An 18,075-nucleotide genomic window follows, 5' to 3' on the forward strand; every position below is an offset into this window, starting at 1 on the left:
ATGAACACTACAGCTTCGCTCTATTGCCCACATGAGAGTACTAGTTTCTTAATATGTATCCATATATGTAGTCACAATAGGTCATAAGGGCTTTGTTTGTCTTCTGTAGAGATGCAAAGAAAAAGAAAAAACCAGATCGTCAGATTCAGAAGATCACAAATGCAACAAGAGCTTTTGCATTCACCAACTTGTTACTGGTGGGATTTGGAGTCACATGTCTCATTCCTAACCTGCCATTACAGGTACGTTAGATTGGAGTTTCCAATGTACATGTTCTGCTCATTGTTCTGTCTCCTTCTCACAACAAATCACCATTGCTCATTTCTGAACCCGCTACAATTTCACAACCAGCAAAGGAAGGGGTTCTTTACAGTAAGGGCAGTCAAGATATGGAATTCATTGCCAGGGAAGGTTGTGATGGCAGATTCAATAGATATGTTTAAGAAAGGGTTAGACAAATTTTTAGTGGAAAGGTGTATCCAGGGATACGACCGTTAATTTAAAATAAAGGATAGTAGTGGATATAGGGTAAAAATTGGATTGCAATATTGAGTCTGGGGGGATTTTCAAAATTGAAACAGATTGGGCGGTTGCCTACTCTGGATTAATTTCAAATATAGTTGCAGGATCGCAGGAGATCCAAAATAGGTTGAACTTGATGGACTGGTGTCTTTTTTCAACCTCCTCAACTATGTTACTATGTTACAATAGTGCAGTGTGATGATGTCATACTTCTGCTTGTTTTACAGATCCTGTCTTTTATTTTGCACACAATAGTGAGAGGATTCATCCATTCTGCTGTGGGAGGACTCTATGCTGCTGTGTAAGTATCTAATACCCTATAAAGCACGTTTTAGCCATTTTTTATTTAAATTAACAACATACTCTGTTTTCGAATCGGTTCCAAAGCTAGAAAATTTCCGCTAACTTCTCAAACTCTAGATAGCTAAGTTCAAGCGAGGGGAACAGATTCAAGCTTAAATGGCTACATTGTATAGAATTTTTTTCATGCGCACTGCAAATTCTAACTCAAACACAGTAATGTTCTCTGTTCAAACTAAAAGAAAGGTATCAAATACTATAAAATGCACCCATTTGAATACATTTATTTTAACATAATTTATCTGTGAACCTCAAACTCAAACTTCGAATTTGAGTGATAATTTTACCATTTATAAAAAACACACTGCTGTGGTTGGACCAAAAAAATGAACTTCAATATTTTTGAGATTGGTTTTTGATCGAATTTCGAACTGCCTCAAATAGTTTGAGTGTCTCTTATGTTAAGACCGTTGTCATTTTTTATGGAATATATATGCAACAATTATGTTATTTCTCTCTATTGAAAATGTACAAATCAAAACGTAGCTCATGTGAAATTCACCAAAGGAAAAAAAAACATTGACAACAGTGATGCTCCAAGGCAGCTTCTATTTCCACTAGGAACTGGTGACATCACTGTTAGCCAGTAAATGTGCATCCTAAAGATCTTCCAGTTACTATACTTAGAAATATATAAAATCAGTTCATGATATTTTTTTTAAAAATGAAATTAAATGTAGCTCATGAAAAAGTAATGTAACAACCTCATGTCTCTTTTTGCAGATATCCTTCAACACATTTTGGTAGTTTGACAGGACTGCAGTCTCTCATTAGCGCTCTCTTTGCACTTCTTCAACAGCCGCTCTTCTTGGCTATGATGGGACCCTTGAATGGGGATCCACTATGGGTAAGAATTAGTTTAAGGAGAGAACAATAAGAGCAAATAATGCACATATGTAATATGAATGCTTAGATTTATCTATATAGTTCCACAAGTGCACATTGCAGAAAAACATCAGGACAGTGGTTGACCGTAGTTGAAGTAGATATATCATTAATGACAAAATAGGGAGAAGGTCCTTTCCTGAATACCTCACAGAAGAATTTGCAGTGTTCCTAATATAGTTTAGTCATAGTCATGTTTAAAGATGCCATTTTTCCTCAGAATTGGACAGAAAATTCTATAAGCTTGAACCATAGTACAATGTCTCCCATGACATCCCTGTGCCAAGCTGGTTTTAGCCAAGGGGACCACAGTGATATTACATAGTGAAGCCAGAGCAGTTTTACTGTGCAGCTAATGAAACTGCCTTTTGTTGTAAAGGGAATGTAAATCCAGTGTAGTAAATAAGACAGCTTGACGTGACTGCAGGGTTAGTGTGAGAGCTCACAGACTGCTAGGAGCTGCAGCAGGCGGACATGTCATCTGCATATGGCTGAAGGGCCACCAGCTGGACTGTTCTGCTCTAGCTTATTTAAATATCCACCATAAAATTACAAATGTAAGGATCTGACGGTTGTATTTAATAACATGGTGTACTAAACTATCAGTCATTGATCTAGCTTACACTAGACTGATCAAAGCTCATACCTGATTAGCTGCTATCGGTTACTGGATATTTGTATCCGCTTCATGGTATTAAGTTATCCTTCAGCTGAGCTTTATCCTTTATTATATGTATTTTTTGCTCATACTTACACATGCTGCTCTCTTTCTATAATGACAGGTCAATGTTGGACTACTGGGCGTGAGTATGTTTGGGTTCTGCCTCCCTCTCTACCTCATCTTCTTTAAACGGAGTCTGGAACGGCAGAGGAAACAGAAGATTGAAGATTCAAAATTATACCTGAAAATAAATGGCACTCCTGATCATGAAGCATTTGTCTAAATCATATCAGGCAGATGCTAGGCCTGTATCCTCACTATGTTCCTTTCCATACTCTCTCTGGGAAGGTATCACTCCAGCTTAAGACGTCACCATCTTAGAACATATTTCAATTTTCCGTGTCCAACCTGTGAATCATCCTTCTCTTCAAACGTAATGGAAAGGAGGCTGAATCTCTTTAGTCACAACAATCTACCAATTCATTTTACAATAAAATCCAATGTTTAACATATGTTGTGGGGAATAAGGCAAACTTGTATTAATGTCAGCGATTGAACTGGGGATTCTTCCTCCTTTGTTAAAGGGATGCATGTTTCAGCAGTAACTCTTGGTGACGTGAGTTGTACTGCGCTAACTTGCCATAAAGCTGGAGATTATCCCCTGCTGTCTGGATATACGTTCTCAGCAGAGAAATAGCAGGAATTACGATTCCAATTATAATTACTTCTATGATGATCCAGTTAGCATGATGGCCAGTTCTGATAATGTCTCTTGTGCCAGTAGAACCTTGGCTCCCCTGGGAAACGGGAGTATTCTTGAAGTCGTTTAGGCAAAGCTGCATCTTGCCACCACCAAAGAAGGCAGCAGCAGACAATGTGAGCACGGCCACCATTGGCATTCGGTAAACATGAAGTTATTGTGCCAAGTGAGGTGTTTGGTTCCAGCCTGCAGCACAATGTCCTTGGCATTTGATGTATTACAATGGAGAATGTGCACGCGTTCATTAAACTCTCTCTCTCTACACTAATGGAACTCGCTGCTTTCCACATTATAGTTATAGTAGAGAAAAGCAGACATATCAGTTTAAAAGGGATAACACATCCATCCTATATGTTAATATAGGTAATGAGAATGAAACTCTGTTGTGATGCATTTTCAATTGTTGTGCCATAATATCCTTAGACCTGGCTGATTCTTACATTGTAATCCAGGAATATGTGGCACTCTAACAGGTTGCTGCGCTCCATCTCCCAGTCACAGACATCGGGTGCAGCATCTGTGACATTGCCACAGGTTTCTAGTCTGTGTTCTAAGCAATACCTGTGTCTGTTTAAAAATGTTTTTTTTTTATAGAAATGACTTACATGAATATGCTGTTTTATGTTTCTTGCATGATTAAGTATTTTTATATTTGGACATATATTGTTTGTGAACTGCTTTCTGTTTGATGGAGCTGGAAATAACTCCTTGTCACATATCTTTATCCAAATTTGAGCATCTTGATGACCAAACGAGTATGATGAAGCAGAAACCAGTGTCTGTATCCCTACATTAATTAGTGGTTTTCATTCTTCATTTCGTTCACCCTAAATGTAGTTTATGGTTTTTTTTTCCATTATCTCCCATCCTACTTCAATCATTTAGTTTGATTTTCTCTCTATCTTCTGGGTGTGTTGTATCTCTTCGTATTTCTGACTCAGCAAATTATCCCTTTAATTAAATGCTGTGGGAGACACTTATGAAAACTGTTGTACAAGTAACTTTTTAGAAAATGTGGTGTTGTCTGAAGCAGCAAGTTGGATAGTTGCTTTTATTTTCTAAACTTTGCTGTAGAAACAACATACTCTGATTGTTTGCTATTAATCCTTTCTACAGAGTTACCTGTGGAATAGTTTTCATAAATGTCCACATACATTTTTAGGGATTATCCATTCTCACTCCAGTGCACTCCTCTGTAAGACCACGGTGTACCTGTTATGTGGTCCTGATATACCGGTCATAGCAGGGTGTGATGTGTATTCCTAAGACCACGGTGTACCTGTTATGTGGTCCTGATATACCGGTCATAGCAGGGTGTGATTTGTATTCCTATAACCAGTTCTATCAGTGACCAGTTGCACACATGTCAAAAATATTGTGTTAGTATTTCCTTTGGGGATAAAATCAGAGCCTTCGCCAATAATCCTCAAATGTAAATCACTTTGCAGTCACTTCTAGGAATCAAAACCATTATTTTAGTGATTGGCCATAGATGAAAATGTTTTCCACACTAGGAAGATTGCAATTAGAAGCAGTATTGTATTAACACTCCAGGGGGTATATTTACTAAACTGTGGGTTTGAAAAAGTGGGTATTTTGCCTATAGCAACCAATCAGATTCTAGTTATCATTTCTTTAGTACATTCTACAAAATGACAGCTAGAATCTGATTGGTTGCTATAGGCAACAACTCCACTTTTTCAAACCCGCAGTTTAGTAAATATAACCCCAGATTGCTAAAATCAGCTTAAGAAAGAACAGTAACGTCCACTTGTCACCTACACACGTTGGAGGCAGCCATTTTGGGGGTTGAACCAATATTCATGAGAAAGTAGCCTATAAATTCACTAGGAAGGAACGCCACCACTAAGGCATGAGACAGTGTGCAGCACACTTGGGCGATGTCACTGCTTCATAGTAAATTCATAGGCCGCATATTGGTTCAGCCCAGAAATGGCTTCCCCCACTGTGTGTCATGACTTCTTCCTTCTCCTTTTTTATGTGCTAGATGTGTCAGCATTCTGTTTGTACAACAGTTACAAAGAACCATGTGAACTTTTCTTTGTAGAACTTGCCGTAGTGGTAATACAGGGAAGTACCAGTATTTTTTTCCCAATCTCCTACAAGCAGAGTGATCATGTGACAGCAAGGGGGAAATACAGCACAAGAGCAATACAGCAATTCTTTCCCTCTGTGTCAAACACGTCTAACACTGAGTTGGCCCTCAGGAGAAGAGACCGAGAAATTCCATATGTTGTGGAACACCGAGGGCCAGCACTGCGCAACCTTGAGCAAATCACTGTATCTCTCAGTGCCTCAGGTGCAAAATGATTGTAAGCTCTCAAGAGTAGGCATTTATTGTACCTATACATCCTACATACAGTGCTTGTTGTTACTATTGAAATATAAAAAAATAAACCCTTTTTATATCCAACCACCTGTACTATGATTCTCTGTTAGAGTGTCACTGTGTGTGTGTGTGTGTGTAGGGGGGGGTAAGGCTATAAGTAGATGTTTCACACTGTGATTGACAGGCATTTGTCACTTAGAGTATTAGTGGCTTCTGAGAATATTTCTAATCAGCAGCCATATATCATCATCATCATCATCATTTATTTATATAGCGCCACTAATTCCGCAGCGCTGTACAGAGAACTCATTCACATCAGTCCCTGCCCCATTGGAGCTTACAGTCTAAATTCCCTAATATATACACACACTCACACAAAGACAGACAGAGAGGGAGACAGACAGAGACTAGGGTCAATTTTTGATTGCAGCTAATTAACCTACCAGTATGTTTTTGGAGTGTGGGAGGAAACCGGAGCACCCGGAGGAAACCCACGCAAACACAGGGAGAACATACAAACTCCACACAGATAAGGCCATGGTCGGGAATCGAACTCATGACCCCAGTGCTGTGAGGCAGACGTGCTAACCACTAGGCCACTGTGCTGCCCATATATATTTATATCTAGGTTCTGATACACCACTATCATTCTTTCATGCTCATTTTACTGGACCTCGAGGTTGTAGAATACTCACGATTAGTATTTACATATCCTGCACAATTCCAATCTTTGTTTAATACTGATATTTACATCTATATTAAATATGCTATACACATATTAAGAAATTACACTTGAAGATCCTGTTTGACAATAGTCACAAAGAATCACCTTAGTTTTGGCCATAGGTACATATATGATCGGGTTAAGCAGTTCAGTATTTAAATTCAGATACCTAAATACACACAAATAGAGTATCCCAGAATATGTTAGCTGAGATTAACCATTTAGGCATCTATGAAAGTGAATAAATATACAATTGTCATCATTATCAACCAGCTAATTGGAAATTATACGAGGGTGGTAATTACAGCAACATTGCATGAGAAATTGGACATAATAAACACAACTATTATAGACAGTAATATATAATACAGACTGTGATGTAAGTGTTTTTGTTTTTCTTACTTTTTGTGTATAAACTAGTCCAATACAAAGCAATAGATAGCCAGGGAAAGAAAACCTCAGGATCACAATTCACAGGCTAAATCCAACTTCATTTTGTAAAAATAAAATAAAACAAAATATAGTTAACATGATAAAGATATGTAAGGGGGTGGGTGAGTGTTAGAATGGGAGGGGATAGGAACCAAAAGACCAATCTCTCCTTTGCATTTAAACTAAATTTGCTATTATAACATTTGTGTTTTTGGTTAATTTACTTCTATTTTTGGATCATCAACATCAAAGAGTGTTTACTAGGGTTTAAGAATGGACATTAAGCCAAGATAATTCAACTCAAACCTCCACCGCTCTCTCTTACCACCAAAATCTAGGCAGACGTCAGAGCAGGCGGGAAACCATGTCAGTGACAGGTAGAGGTCAGGGCAGCAGGCAGCTTTCAGTGGTGGTCAAAATCCAGGCAGAGGTCAGGGCACATAGCAAGCAATAGCATAGGTTCAATATCCAACCAGAGGTCAAAGGTAGACAGGAGCTCACAGACAAAAATCACTGCACCTCTCAATGGGTACTGAATGAAAGAATTGACTGCACTAAATAAGTGAAGGCAGTTAATCAAAATGTTCCCAAGCAGTCACACCTGTTGACGAGCTCTTCACCATTGAGATTCGGATTGGATGCATTCCTGGAAACGAAGCTGCCAGGGTGGAAGAGAAGACGGAGGACACCCAAAGCACATAAAGGTGGTATTTATCACATGTGGGCTTCTGTAAACTAAAAGTGCAACACAATGCTCAGAGAGGTGGAGAGGCATGGATTATGGGTGGGCCCCCACAAATTTTCCCCATTGTCGCCCACTTTCCCCATCTGGTGCATCAGTGCGGCATGCAATGATGCAGCAAGGCCAGTCACAGCCCTTCAAGTTCCTGCAGTGACATCGTCTTGAAAGAAACAGACTTGCTTAAAATCCAGCTGGATTATAAAGTAAGTTTTTTTTTCTGAAGAAGTTGTCACTGGTTAAGTCCTAGGGCCATCTTCGAATGCAAGTCCCTTTGCGTGCTGTATGTTGCGTGAAATAGCTCTGCACATGCTCAGAAACAGACCTTATCCCAATGAACGCAATTCCATGCAATTCATGTCTGAACGCAAATTAAACTTAAAACTGCCGATGAGTTAAAGGGTGTAACGTGGGAAGCAAGATGCGGATGAATGTAGGCAATCTACCATAAGGGCACGCCAACACAGATGCGGACAATTCAAGTCCTGAGATGACAAACACTGCATAGTCGTTGTATGTATTCGTGCCACTAGACAGTATGGAATATTTAGAAAATGCTAACTTATGTATTTATTATAACCCTAGTATGTCTCTCTCTCTCTCTCTCTGTTTGTCTGTATGTTAGGGAATTTAGACTGTAAGCTCCAATGGGACAGGGACTGATGTGAGCGAGTTCTCTGTACAGCGCTGCGGAATTAGTAGCGCTATATAAATTGATGATGAAATGAAAGGGTTTTTTACAAATATTTTTATTAATGATTATAAAATTATGAGTTATATATTTCTGAGTATATTTTTGGTGCATGCGTTTGGATAGGACTTTATAATTGCACATAGGCAGGCGCGTATCAAGGTGTTCTGTCTGTCTACATACGGCAAGTAACATTTAGCCAGAGAATACATACACCCAGATTCAAATGGAAACATGTCTTGAGATTCGCTTGTATTTGAATATGGTCGGAACTATGCTCAAGTTCTGTGCTTGTTTTTTAAACGCAAGTTGCATACAGGTTTGGTCTGAAAATGAATCAGTACCTTTGTCTCTTTCAGTGTTCTTCCATCCTCTCCTCGATAGTGGATGCTGATCAGCTCAGCATCAACAAGCCCCAAGCATGCTCAGCTAGTCCTAATAGAGGTGGGAAACAGTGGTGGCCACTCACAGCAGTAGCAATCTGGTGTACTGTGCGGCCTGTGGACAGTGCTGCTGCATGTCTGTAGTCACAGTCATTCTCACCCCCACAGTGTCTGACACCAGTCTAAGTGTAACCCTATGAGTGTGTGTGTGTGTGTGGGGGGGGGGGGGGGGGGGGGTCCTGGGGTGCATAGGTGAGTAATGCACATCCTCACTTACACATTCCTCTGTCCTGGCTAGTACATGGGTGGGGGCATAAGTGACCAAAGGGTCCCCGCACATACCAGTCTCACAGCAATGTTTGTTAATTAGGGACACACGAGTTGTCTGGTGGTGCAATGCAAAATAAACTCTTATTTACACACCTCTTCACTCCAGCACATTCTCAATCAGTTGCAGTAATACAGTAAATATGTACAGAACAGTTCTTAAACATTTAACATGGATATATTACTACAGTCACATTTAGTGGTGCCTCACCGCACATGGTACATATCACTTACTGACGCCATACGCCCTTGGGAATCCCTCATCTATATTTTAGAGGGTTGGAATCTTCCTCCCACCTCTTTTTTCTCTTAGTGGCAGCAATTCACATGACCACACTTAGGAAACACAGGTTACCCATCCCATTGCCATTGGTGCAAGTGATAGGACTGAAATTCACGTACCTTTGAGATGCCCAAAGTTTAAATCGGACGCTGTTGCGTGCGCTCGGGCTTGGCATACCCGTACTGTACATTAACTACGTGCATATGCCCATTCCCCTTCCCGTTTTACCCATGAAAGCGTAGGCTGTAGTAAGTATCCTATGTGCTAGAAGATTAATTGGACGTTGTCACATTCTCTGGCCTATGGTTCATTTCTGGGCATGTTCAGTGCGATTTTACACAAAATATAGCCCGTATCAGCATTTACATTTGTTAATGAATCAGGCCCGGGCACTCTATATGGCAGATCCTCAATGCTGCCACTTAATTGGTTATCGATTTCATTTGCAGCGACCCCCCCTTCTTTCATGGGTCGTCCCCCCCCCATTTTTCTTTCAAGAGTCATTTATTTTTATGGGGACTCATTCCCCTTCTTATGGGTCTCTGGACTTGGGGACTCCTTCCTCTCTTTATATGCAGCTATGGTCTGAGGTACTTTCTCTCTCAAATCTGTCCAATTTCATTCATATTCTCTCAGTCATGATGTACTTTGGCCCTTTGTAGCAGCAGACCAAAGATCCGCTCCCAAATTTTCTGGGGGATCCCGGGACCTCCTCCCTCTGTCCGAATCCCTGGTTGTCACTCTCTCACTACACAGGTCCTGATCATACCGGCTTTATGCTACTAAGCAAACACTCCTGGGGGTATATTTACTAAACTGTGGGTTTGAAAAAGTAGAGCTGTTGCCTATAGCAGCCAATCAAATTATAGCTTTCATTTATTTAGTGCATTTTACAAAATAACAGCTAGAATCTGATTGGTTGCCTATAGGCATTATCTCCACTTTTTCAAACCAGCAGTTTAGTAAATATACTCCCTGGTGTGTCTCCTCTAGGTCCTATATGAACTGTGCAAAAGTGGAAACATCACATCATAATCCAACATTATCCCTTCAGTACCACCTCTTTCAATCTGGTAACCTTTTATGTTTTTCCTAAGATACTGCTGGTTTACACTAATTTTTGACTTCATAGGAGACATCAGGGGGTAAATGTATTAAACTGATATTTGGTGACTTTGCAGGGGAAATTTTAAATGGCAATGTATTTAAATGCAAGTTTTGCCTTTAAAGACATTGACATTTAGGGGGGTATTCAATTGTCGGCGGGATTGCCGAAAATCCCACGGTCCGCGCAGGATTACCGTTATTACGGTAATCCTGCGCAGAAAAGCCGTTAATACGGTAATTTACTTGCTGGATTTCAGCTCGCGGCTCAGGGGGCTGCGAGCTGAAATACAGCGAGAGATTACCGTATTAACAGTAATAGTTTTTGAGCACGGGATTTTCGGAGCTCCCGCCGTCAATTGAATATACCCCATTAAGACAGGACTGTATTTATTACACATGGCAATTTTGTGTGTGTGTGTGAAGCTTTTAAATACACTTGTAGTGTGCCCAGTAATATGATTTTCCGCTGAAATGCAAAACAGAGGTGCAAATCAGGTCAATTAAAAATCTCTACTGCCCTTTATCTCATTTCAGTAATCTCCCTCCATAAAATGAAATTTTGTTTCTGTTCTACAAAACAAGTTGCTTTTTTGGGAAACACACTAGTGATGAAGTTGTTAAATAACTATTAACAAAAAAATCCCTCACTTGTGACTTCTGTCTTGTAGGTACTAGACATTCTGCTGGGGCCTAGCAATTCTTATAAGATATGCCTCTAATATATGTTGTGATTGTAATGAGTTTTGTTGTCAGAGAGACCTGCACTGTTGTTGTCTTGGTGTTGTGTCAGTTTTATGTGACACATATTTGCCATCACTTCTCTTTAAGTGTATGTAAACTGCTAGTGGTTGGCGCAAAACTGGCAATTATATTTGCCACGTTCTGCCTGAAGGGTTAATTCAGTTGCAAGAATGTAGATTAGCTGGGCCTAGGACATGACAGTGATTGACTAGTTGGGATATAGGAGTTGGAAGGCTTTCAGATTTTGCTAGGCTGGTGTATCCTCACAGGGCTTTTCCACCCTCTTCTGCTATCCAGGGGACACCTACTTGTCTACTCGCCTGGCACACACCAGCACCGGGTCAAAGTATCTATTGCAACTGTTGCAAAGGTATATGCACCTGAGCGCTAGCCTTAATGTCCATTGGAAATAGCAAAAGAGAGGGGGTCTGCCAAAATTGCAGGATCACCCCCAGTAAGGCTTGCTCTGGTCACTGACTGCTTACTGTTGTGAGTGAGGGCAGGGAAAATACTCACTTTCCTGTGCTTACTCCTTTAATGCTGTCAGTCACCAGTAAGTGCAGAAAGGAGAGCAGAAGGTCACCTTGCTCTCCTTCTACAATCCATTACTGCAGAGCAGCCAGTGACTGGACGCTGATTGATGTGCACTGAGAACCTCATCTCTGCCCCCTAGAACTGTGCCGCCTGAGGCAAGCTTCTCCCCTCATCTGCCTGGAGGAACAGCACTATTCATGCCCTTTTCTCGTTCCTCTTTCTTTTTGTCATACCTGGTAAGATTATTACATGCCCACTAATATATTGTCAGCAAGCATACACTAAGTGGTTACCAGTTGCCATTTTATTTAGATGTATCACATGGTTATGTATGTCAAGCAATAAAGCTGTAGCCCGAACCGTATCCATGTGATGTGGTATCTTTTTTTAGATGGGCTTGTGATGATTGGAGGGTGTTTACATCCTGGAGATTAATTCTTCATGAAGTCCCACAGGAAACGGCGTTCACAATAAAAGCTTCTGCTGCTTCCAAGATAGTTGCACTTATAAACAATTAAATGCAGACAAAACAGACCGACCAGAGACTTCAAACCCCAATAAAGTTTATATCTGTATAATACATTTTACTGACCAAAAAATGACAGCCATGTATTATCATTTACAAAAGCATAAATCCCAAATTTTGCTTGACCGCATTTGGGACAGCCTGTCTGCATGAAATGGGGGCATAGCCACACTACAAGGGGGTGTGGCCACATCCCCCCTTCTGAAAAGCTGAGACGACCACAGCCCTTCCCTTTCAAAACACAAGTTCAATGCCGCGCACCCCTGCCTCTGGGTAGGTACTGTATTAAAAGGGGGCGCAACATATCTCCTAACTATAATGCAATCGGGACAAATGTCCTGATCCACGAGCAGGTGGAACAGTCCCATCAAATCGGAATGCGGGATGGATTTTACAGGTGAAAAATGTTGATGGGTGGATTGGGTGGTCCTAGCTGAGTGCAGGCTTGTAAATGCACCTAGTTATGCACCCTTATGCATAAACAAGATTTTGTTTTGTGGGACACGAGTATTGAAATGAAATTCAAGGGAAGGTGCAGTTAAGGGACGTTTCTTGTTTGAGGTGGACCTTCCATGCCCACTTTATATGGTAAAGCATTTTTTGACCAATGAAATAAAACAATCCAAGCCACAAAAGTGATGCTTTAATAAAGACAGTTAGGACGTCCCCTCACTTTCATGATTCATTTGACATAAACAAGGCTAAACCAAGCAGCATTTTAGAAGAGAAACTGAAAAGTGGAAATACCACCAAGGGGGTGGTGTAAAGTGGTAGACGGCTTCCACTATGCACATTGCCAGCCGGCCCGCAAGAGGTCATGCAGAAGCCTTTTACAGGGGAAGATCAAGAAAAAAAAACAATGTGGGCATGCTCTTTATTATTTGCAAGGTGGAAAATTAGGTTCATTTGTGCAAATCAGGTATTCATTTTTTTTTTATTTACTGCAACCAGCACTTGGTGAAGACAATTAGGACTAAGAAACCACACCTGTATGTAGCTTTTATTAGGCCCTTACTCCTATACATTACATTTTTGCATGAGCAAAATCTGAAATTAATTTCTCTGTTGGTGCTTAAAGAATCCTGTATGTTTGCCATTTTATAGCTTCATCCTTTGCAATTCTACATTCTCCAACACATTGAGCTTGGCTTCATCCTTCACAATTCCACCATCTCGATCTTGCTCACTAGGACAGAAGGCAATTCTTCCTCCATGTTCCTTTCTGCATTTTAAGCTGTCCACCACCCTCTGCTGGGGGGCTTGGTCTGTAGAAAACAAGGCTGTCTTGGATTCAAAAGCCATGGAATATTTCAGAGACATTGTCCGCAAGATGCAACGACCCTGGTTCTGAAGATCAATAGGTATAGAAGCTGTGGACCCATAACACCATAAATGGTACCCTGCAAGACTATCCAGGTGCTGATGACCACCGAAGAGCCCAATCATCCTTGGTTACCCTTAGTTTTACAATCACAACCCAGTGATTATTTGGAGGGCAAAAATATACAGGAGTAGGACAAGTCATGCCAGACCAGGAGGCCTGCCTGAGGAGTACCAATGTTTCTTCAAGGTCTTCGACAAAAAGTAGAGACACTGCCAACCCACAGAGAATGGGACCTGTTGCCTGACACCATGCCACCAAAGGAGCAGGAAATACCTGCTGCCTCAGCCTGACACAAGGTCCATGACCACCTACATACAGAAGTTTGAGCAAAGGTTCATCAGGGAGTTCAGATCCCTGGCCAGTGAAGGGGTCTTTTTTATGTGAATAAAGATATTCCCTAAGGCCCTGCAATGACTATTGCGGGCTCAACAAATTTTTTATCAAGAATGGTACCCCCTCCACTGATCTCTAAACTCTTTGAGAGGCTCCATCATCTCACGGTCTTGAAACTAGACCTGCGATGGGTCTATAACCTTATCTGTGGCCCTTCAACCAATCCAGGATGAGCTTCCTGGGTCACAACATTTCAGCACAGGGCATAGATATGGAACCAGAGATGCTGCCTACTGGGCTTGATTAGCCGGTGCCCAGAGGGATAGAGGGATCAACAATTACTACAGATATTTTATCCACAATTTCTCAAGACCTGTTAGCCCTGTTACTGCCTTGACCAAACAGGAGACTTGTAAGGACACATGAATTCTCTAGGCACAACAGGCTTTTGACACTTTGAAACGTTTCCTCAACTCAGTGCCATTCTTTTGAATTCCAACCTCAGCCAGGTCTATACACTTGAAGTTGACCTATCCGACAATGCTCTCCCAAACTGATGACAAGGACATCCTTCACCCCTGTGCCTTCTTTTCAAATCAACAGAGGACACCTACAACATGGGAAATCAGGAGTTGCAGGCCATCATCATGGACCTCACTGTCATAAAACTTACCCGTCCTCGCTCCTGCACTGTCCGCTCTCTGCAATAGGAAGTGTCACTTCCGGGTATCGCGGTCACATGATTGCTAAGCTCGGGGCGGGGAATTTGAACTGCTGGCAACTTGTATGCTTCCTGGTGTCACGAACTAGGTAATTGGAAGGCCTTACCTGCTGGTATTAGCGCTGCTACGCAAGGAGGCGCGGAGTCTAACCATGCCCCAGGTCTTCACCAAGGAACCCCGCAAGGAGTTTTGGACTTAGCCGCTGAGACGTGTCGGTCGCGGTTTTCCCAGGTAGCCACCAGCGAGGTAACGTGAACAAACGTAGTGAACTGTCCGAGGTCAAATCCGTGCAGGCAATGAAGTACAGAAGGATGAGGCAGAAGAATCGTCAGGAAGCCGAGGGTCAGAACCAGGAGATCAAAACAAGAACCAAGGAGAATCCGAAGAGTAGTCAAGCAGGCAAAGGTCAAATCCGGGAGATGCAGGCAGGAGATATAGGTAATAACAGGGAAGCCTAGAGACAAGGTATTAGACTAGATACTATGGCACCTTAGTGATGCCAGAGTCTGGTTTAAACAGTAGTGTCAGCCTAGCCATTGGTGGAGTGGAGGTCGGCGGTCAGCTGATCTGACCGCCGACAGGAACTGCTGCTTGGCGTCTCCGTTGCCTAGCAACGAGGCGCGTGCGCCCAAACCTCCTGTGGGGCCGGAAGTGACGTCCCGTTGCCTAGCAACGGAACGAGCGGTGATCAAGAAGGCGTCCTTCCCAGCACCAGGTAAGAGTGCGGGGCGGCGCCTGACACCTGGCTCCTGATTCCTTGTGGATCTCTGACTTCTCTGTTCCTGATCTGATTCCCATGTACCAGTTCTGCCTGTTTGACCATTCTGATTCCTCTGCGTTTGTGTACCAACTCGGCTTGCTGACTATACACCACGGTTATTTAGTGTTCTAGTGTTCGGCTTGTTTGACGTTGCTTCTGCCTCCTGATTTTGCCACTGCCGTCTGTCTGTGTACCGAACCAAGGAATTTCCTCACGCTGAAACTGCCTTCTGATTCTTTACCGTTCTGCCCGATTTTGTACCAGTTCCACTTGTCTAACTACGTATTCCTACCTGATCATCTCTCCACTAGTGCTACATCTAGAGGCTGACCAGAGGGTCGCAACCTGCGGGCTCCTGGCAGCTAAGCCCATTCCACCTTGCGGAAGTTCTTGGTGAAAACCAGGGAGTTTGTTAGACTCCGCACCTCTGGTAAGCCAGTGCCAATCGTGATTAGCACTTAGATCCAATTTATCCGTTACACTCACTCAGTAGAGGAACTGTCTGGAGTGTCTGGAGGGGGAAGGGGTAGGTTCCCTCTCTCTATCCTCACCGGCCACAAAAACCTGCAGCATATTCAGGGACCAAAGTAGGCTAAACTGTTGGCAGGCACAGTGGGGACAGTGTAATAGAAATGTCGACAATGAAAATGTTAATTAATTGTTAACATTCAGAATATTGATACTATAATGTTGGCAGTCAGAATTTCAACAAAGTTAAAATGTCAACATTGTGAATGCCAACAGGTTGTAAAATCGACAGTCACAATGTCGACATAAAGCATTCAATTTAAACCGGCAATACCGAGGCAATAAAGTAGAAAAAAAATGGATGAAAATGTAAAAAAATAAAATGCGTGACCTCCCCCCACGCTTGTAATTATTTTTTGTTTTGTCAAGCAAGGATCGTTTGGATCTCTTACAGATGAAGACCCCTGAATGTTGGTGAGTAAGAAAGAGGGTAAAGTAGGGTTTGTGTAGAGGTGTTTTATTTAAATTTAAGACATTTTACAGTGGTGTGTGTGTTTTAATTACATTTTTCTTTGATACACTACAGGCCCCAGTGGACCCTGCAGCATGCCCAGACAGTTAATGGCAGCCTGGCTATGCTGGGTCTTGTAGTGCACCACAGAAAAAATGTTTTTTATATTAATTAAATTACTATTAGAACAGCCCAGGGGTGTAGTAAGAACCCTAGTGCTTTCAACACAGGGCTAGGGAATCCAGCCCTGTACTGACCAGCCTGGGGGTGGTTTGTCATAATGGCAGGGGGACACCATGCTGTGGGTTTCCCTGCTTTAGTGCCACCAGTCCCAACTGGCAAAGCCTAGTGCTAAATGGTGACATTCTGACTGTCACCATTATGATATTAATTGTAGACATTTGTACCCAACTCACTGGACTGGATCCCGCAAAATCAAGCCTAATGCACTCTCTTAGCAGTTCTCTCCCAAATAATCCATCATGGAGGGCAACACCTGCAGGCTTCTGGGAGCGTCCATCTCTTCGGAGTTGATGGCCAGGATCCAGGTCAAAACAGCAGCAATTACTGCAGTCACCTCCAAGGCACCTGAAGTCAAGAGGTTCATGTCTCATGGCTGCCAGCTCTAGGTCCTACATGAGACTTGAGAGGCAGAGCATCCCAGGATCAGTAAATCTGGTGAATGGCTTTAAGGAAGGATGTTACCTTAAGATGTTGCCTTCTTTGTTCAATCCTGTACTTCCTGTGCATACATCAATGTGCCATAGACTGTGTCTTCTGGGCTCCTGATGCCTGCGACCATTTCACAGAAGCCATTGACCTATGTCTCGATGGATTTCGTTACCAACCTCCCTAGCTGGCGTTAATGTATTGTTTCACCAAGCAAGTCTTCCGGCAGCATGAATTTTCCTTGGAGATTGTCTCTGCCTGAGGGGTCTACATAATGGATAAGTTTTGGAGGGCTTTCTGCTCTGCACTCCAAATTCCTCAGACTGCATCCTGCCAAGCCTAAATAGTTGCATTTGGAATCTGCTCCTAAAGGGTAGATAATGTGAGGATCCGCTGCAATACCAGCTACAGATGACAGTGTATCGTGAACCCTGACAACTGAGACATGTGAGGATTCGTTGCAGTGCCAGCTACAGATGACAGGTGACATTGCACCATCAACACTGACAACTGCACATTCTTTTTCACTTACTGCAATCAACACTTCATATAGGCTAAGACAATTAGGACTAAGAGACCTCACCTGTGTGCAGCCTTTATAACGCTGTCATGCCTACCAAAGTTGGAATTTAGTTTCTCTGCTTCAATAGTTGTTTTGTTTGTCTGTTTATCAAATTTGGCTTCAATACCTACATTCTACAATCCATTGACCTCCGTTTTGTCCATAGTGAGTCTACCTTTTGCAACCCATCAACTATAGCTTTGTCCTTCGTGACCAGGGAAAGATCTAAATTTATCTTTAGGAGGAGCAGTCATTGTGATCGGTGGGCCGCACCCCCTCCTTCAAGGCTAGCAGGGGCTGACTGCCTGCGACCACATACTATACGCAATATGTACTTGTATCTGGTGGCCAAGAAGCAAGCAGAGGATGCTGCCCGGCAGCTCTGATTGCGTTTAAAACAATAGTATTTAAATTCCACTACTGCCTCCTCTGGAACTGGTACTGCTTATGTCGCATACTCTCAGGACTAAAAAGCTTGGCCAGTTATAGTGTGCCTCTGGTAGCCACCCCAGTCAAGTGGATCTCTCCTGGGAGTAACCAGCACTGTGACTGGGAGTCACTGGAAGAGTTGGCAAGTAGGGCCATAAGTCATATTTATTATACTAGTTGCAGATTGTCATTATTGTATTTGAGATAATTGG

General features: G+C 42.3%; 1 protein-coding gene across 1 annotated transcript in view; it reads left to right on the forward strand.

The window, feature by feature from the left end:
- SLC43A2 (solute carrier family 43 member 2) overlaps positions 1 to 5,622 on the forward strand; it is a 49,332-nt gene extending 43,710 nt beyond the window's left edge. Inside the window, exons 11-14 of the mRNA XM_075196714.1 lie at positions 110 to 242; positions 750 to 823; positions 1,606 to 1,729; positions 2,550 to 5,622. Coding sequence (XP_075052815.1) covers positions 110 to 242; positions 750 to 823; positions 1,606 to 1,729; positions 2,550 to 2,711 — 493 coding nt within the window. The 3' untranslated portion in view covers positions 2,712 to 5,622. The remainder of the gene's footprint in view (positions 1 to 109; positions 243 to 749; positions 824 to 1,605; positions 1,730 to 2,549) is intronic.
- Positions 5,623 to 18,075: the final 12,453 nt, after the last annotated feature.

This window comes from Mixophyes fleayi, chromosome 2 (assembly GCF_038048845.1).
Source record: "Mixophyes fleayi isolate aMixFle1 chromosome 2, aMixFle1.hap1, whole genome shotgun sequence".
Classification (NCBI taxonomy): Eukaryota; Metazoa; Chordata; class Amphibia; order Anura; family Limnodynastidae; genus Mixophyes; species Mixophyes fleayi.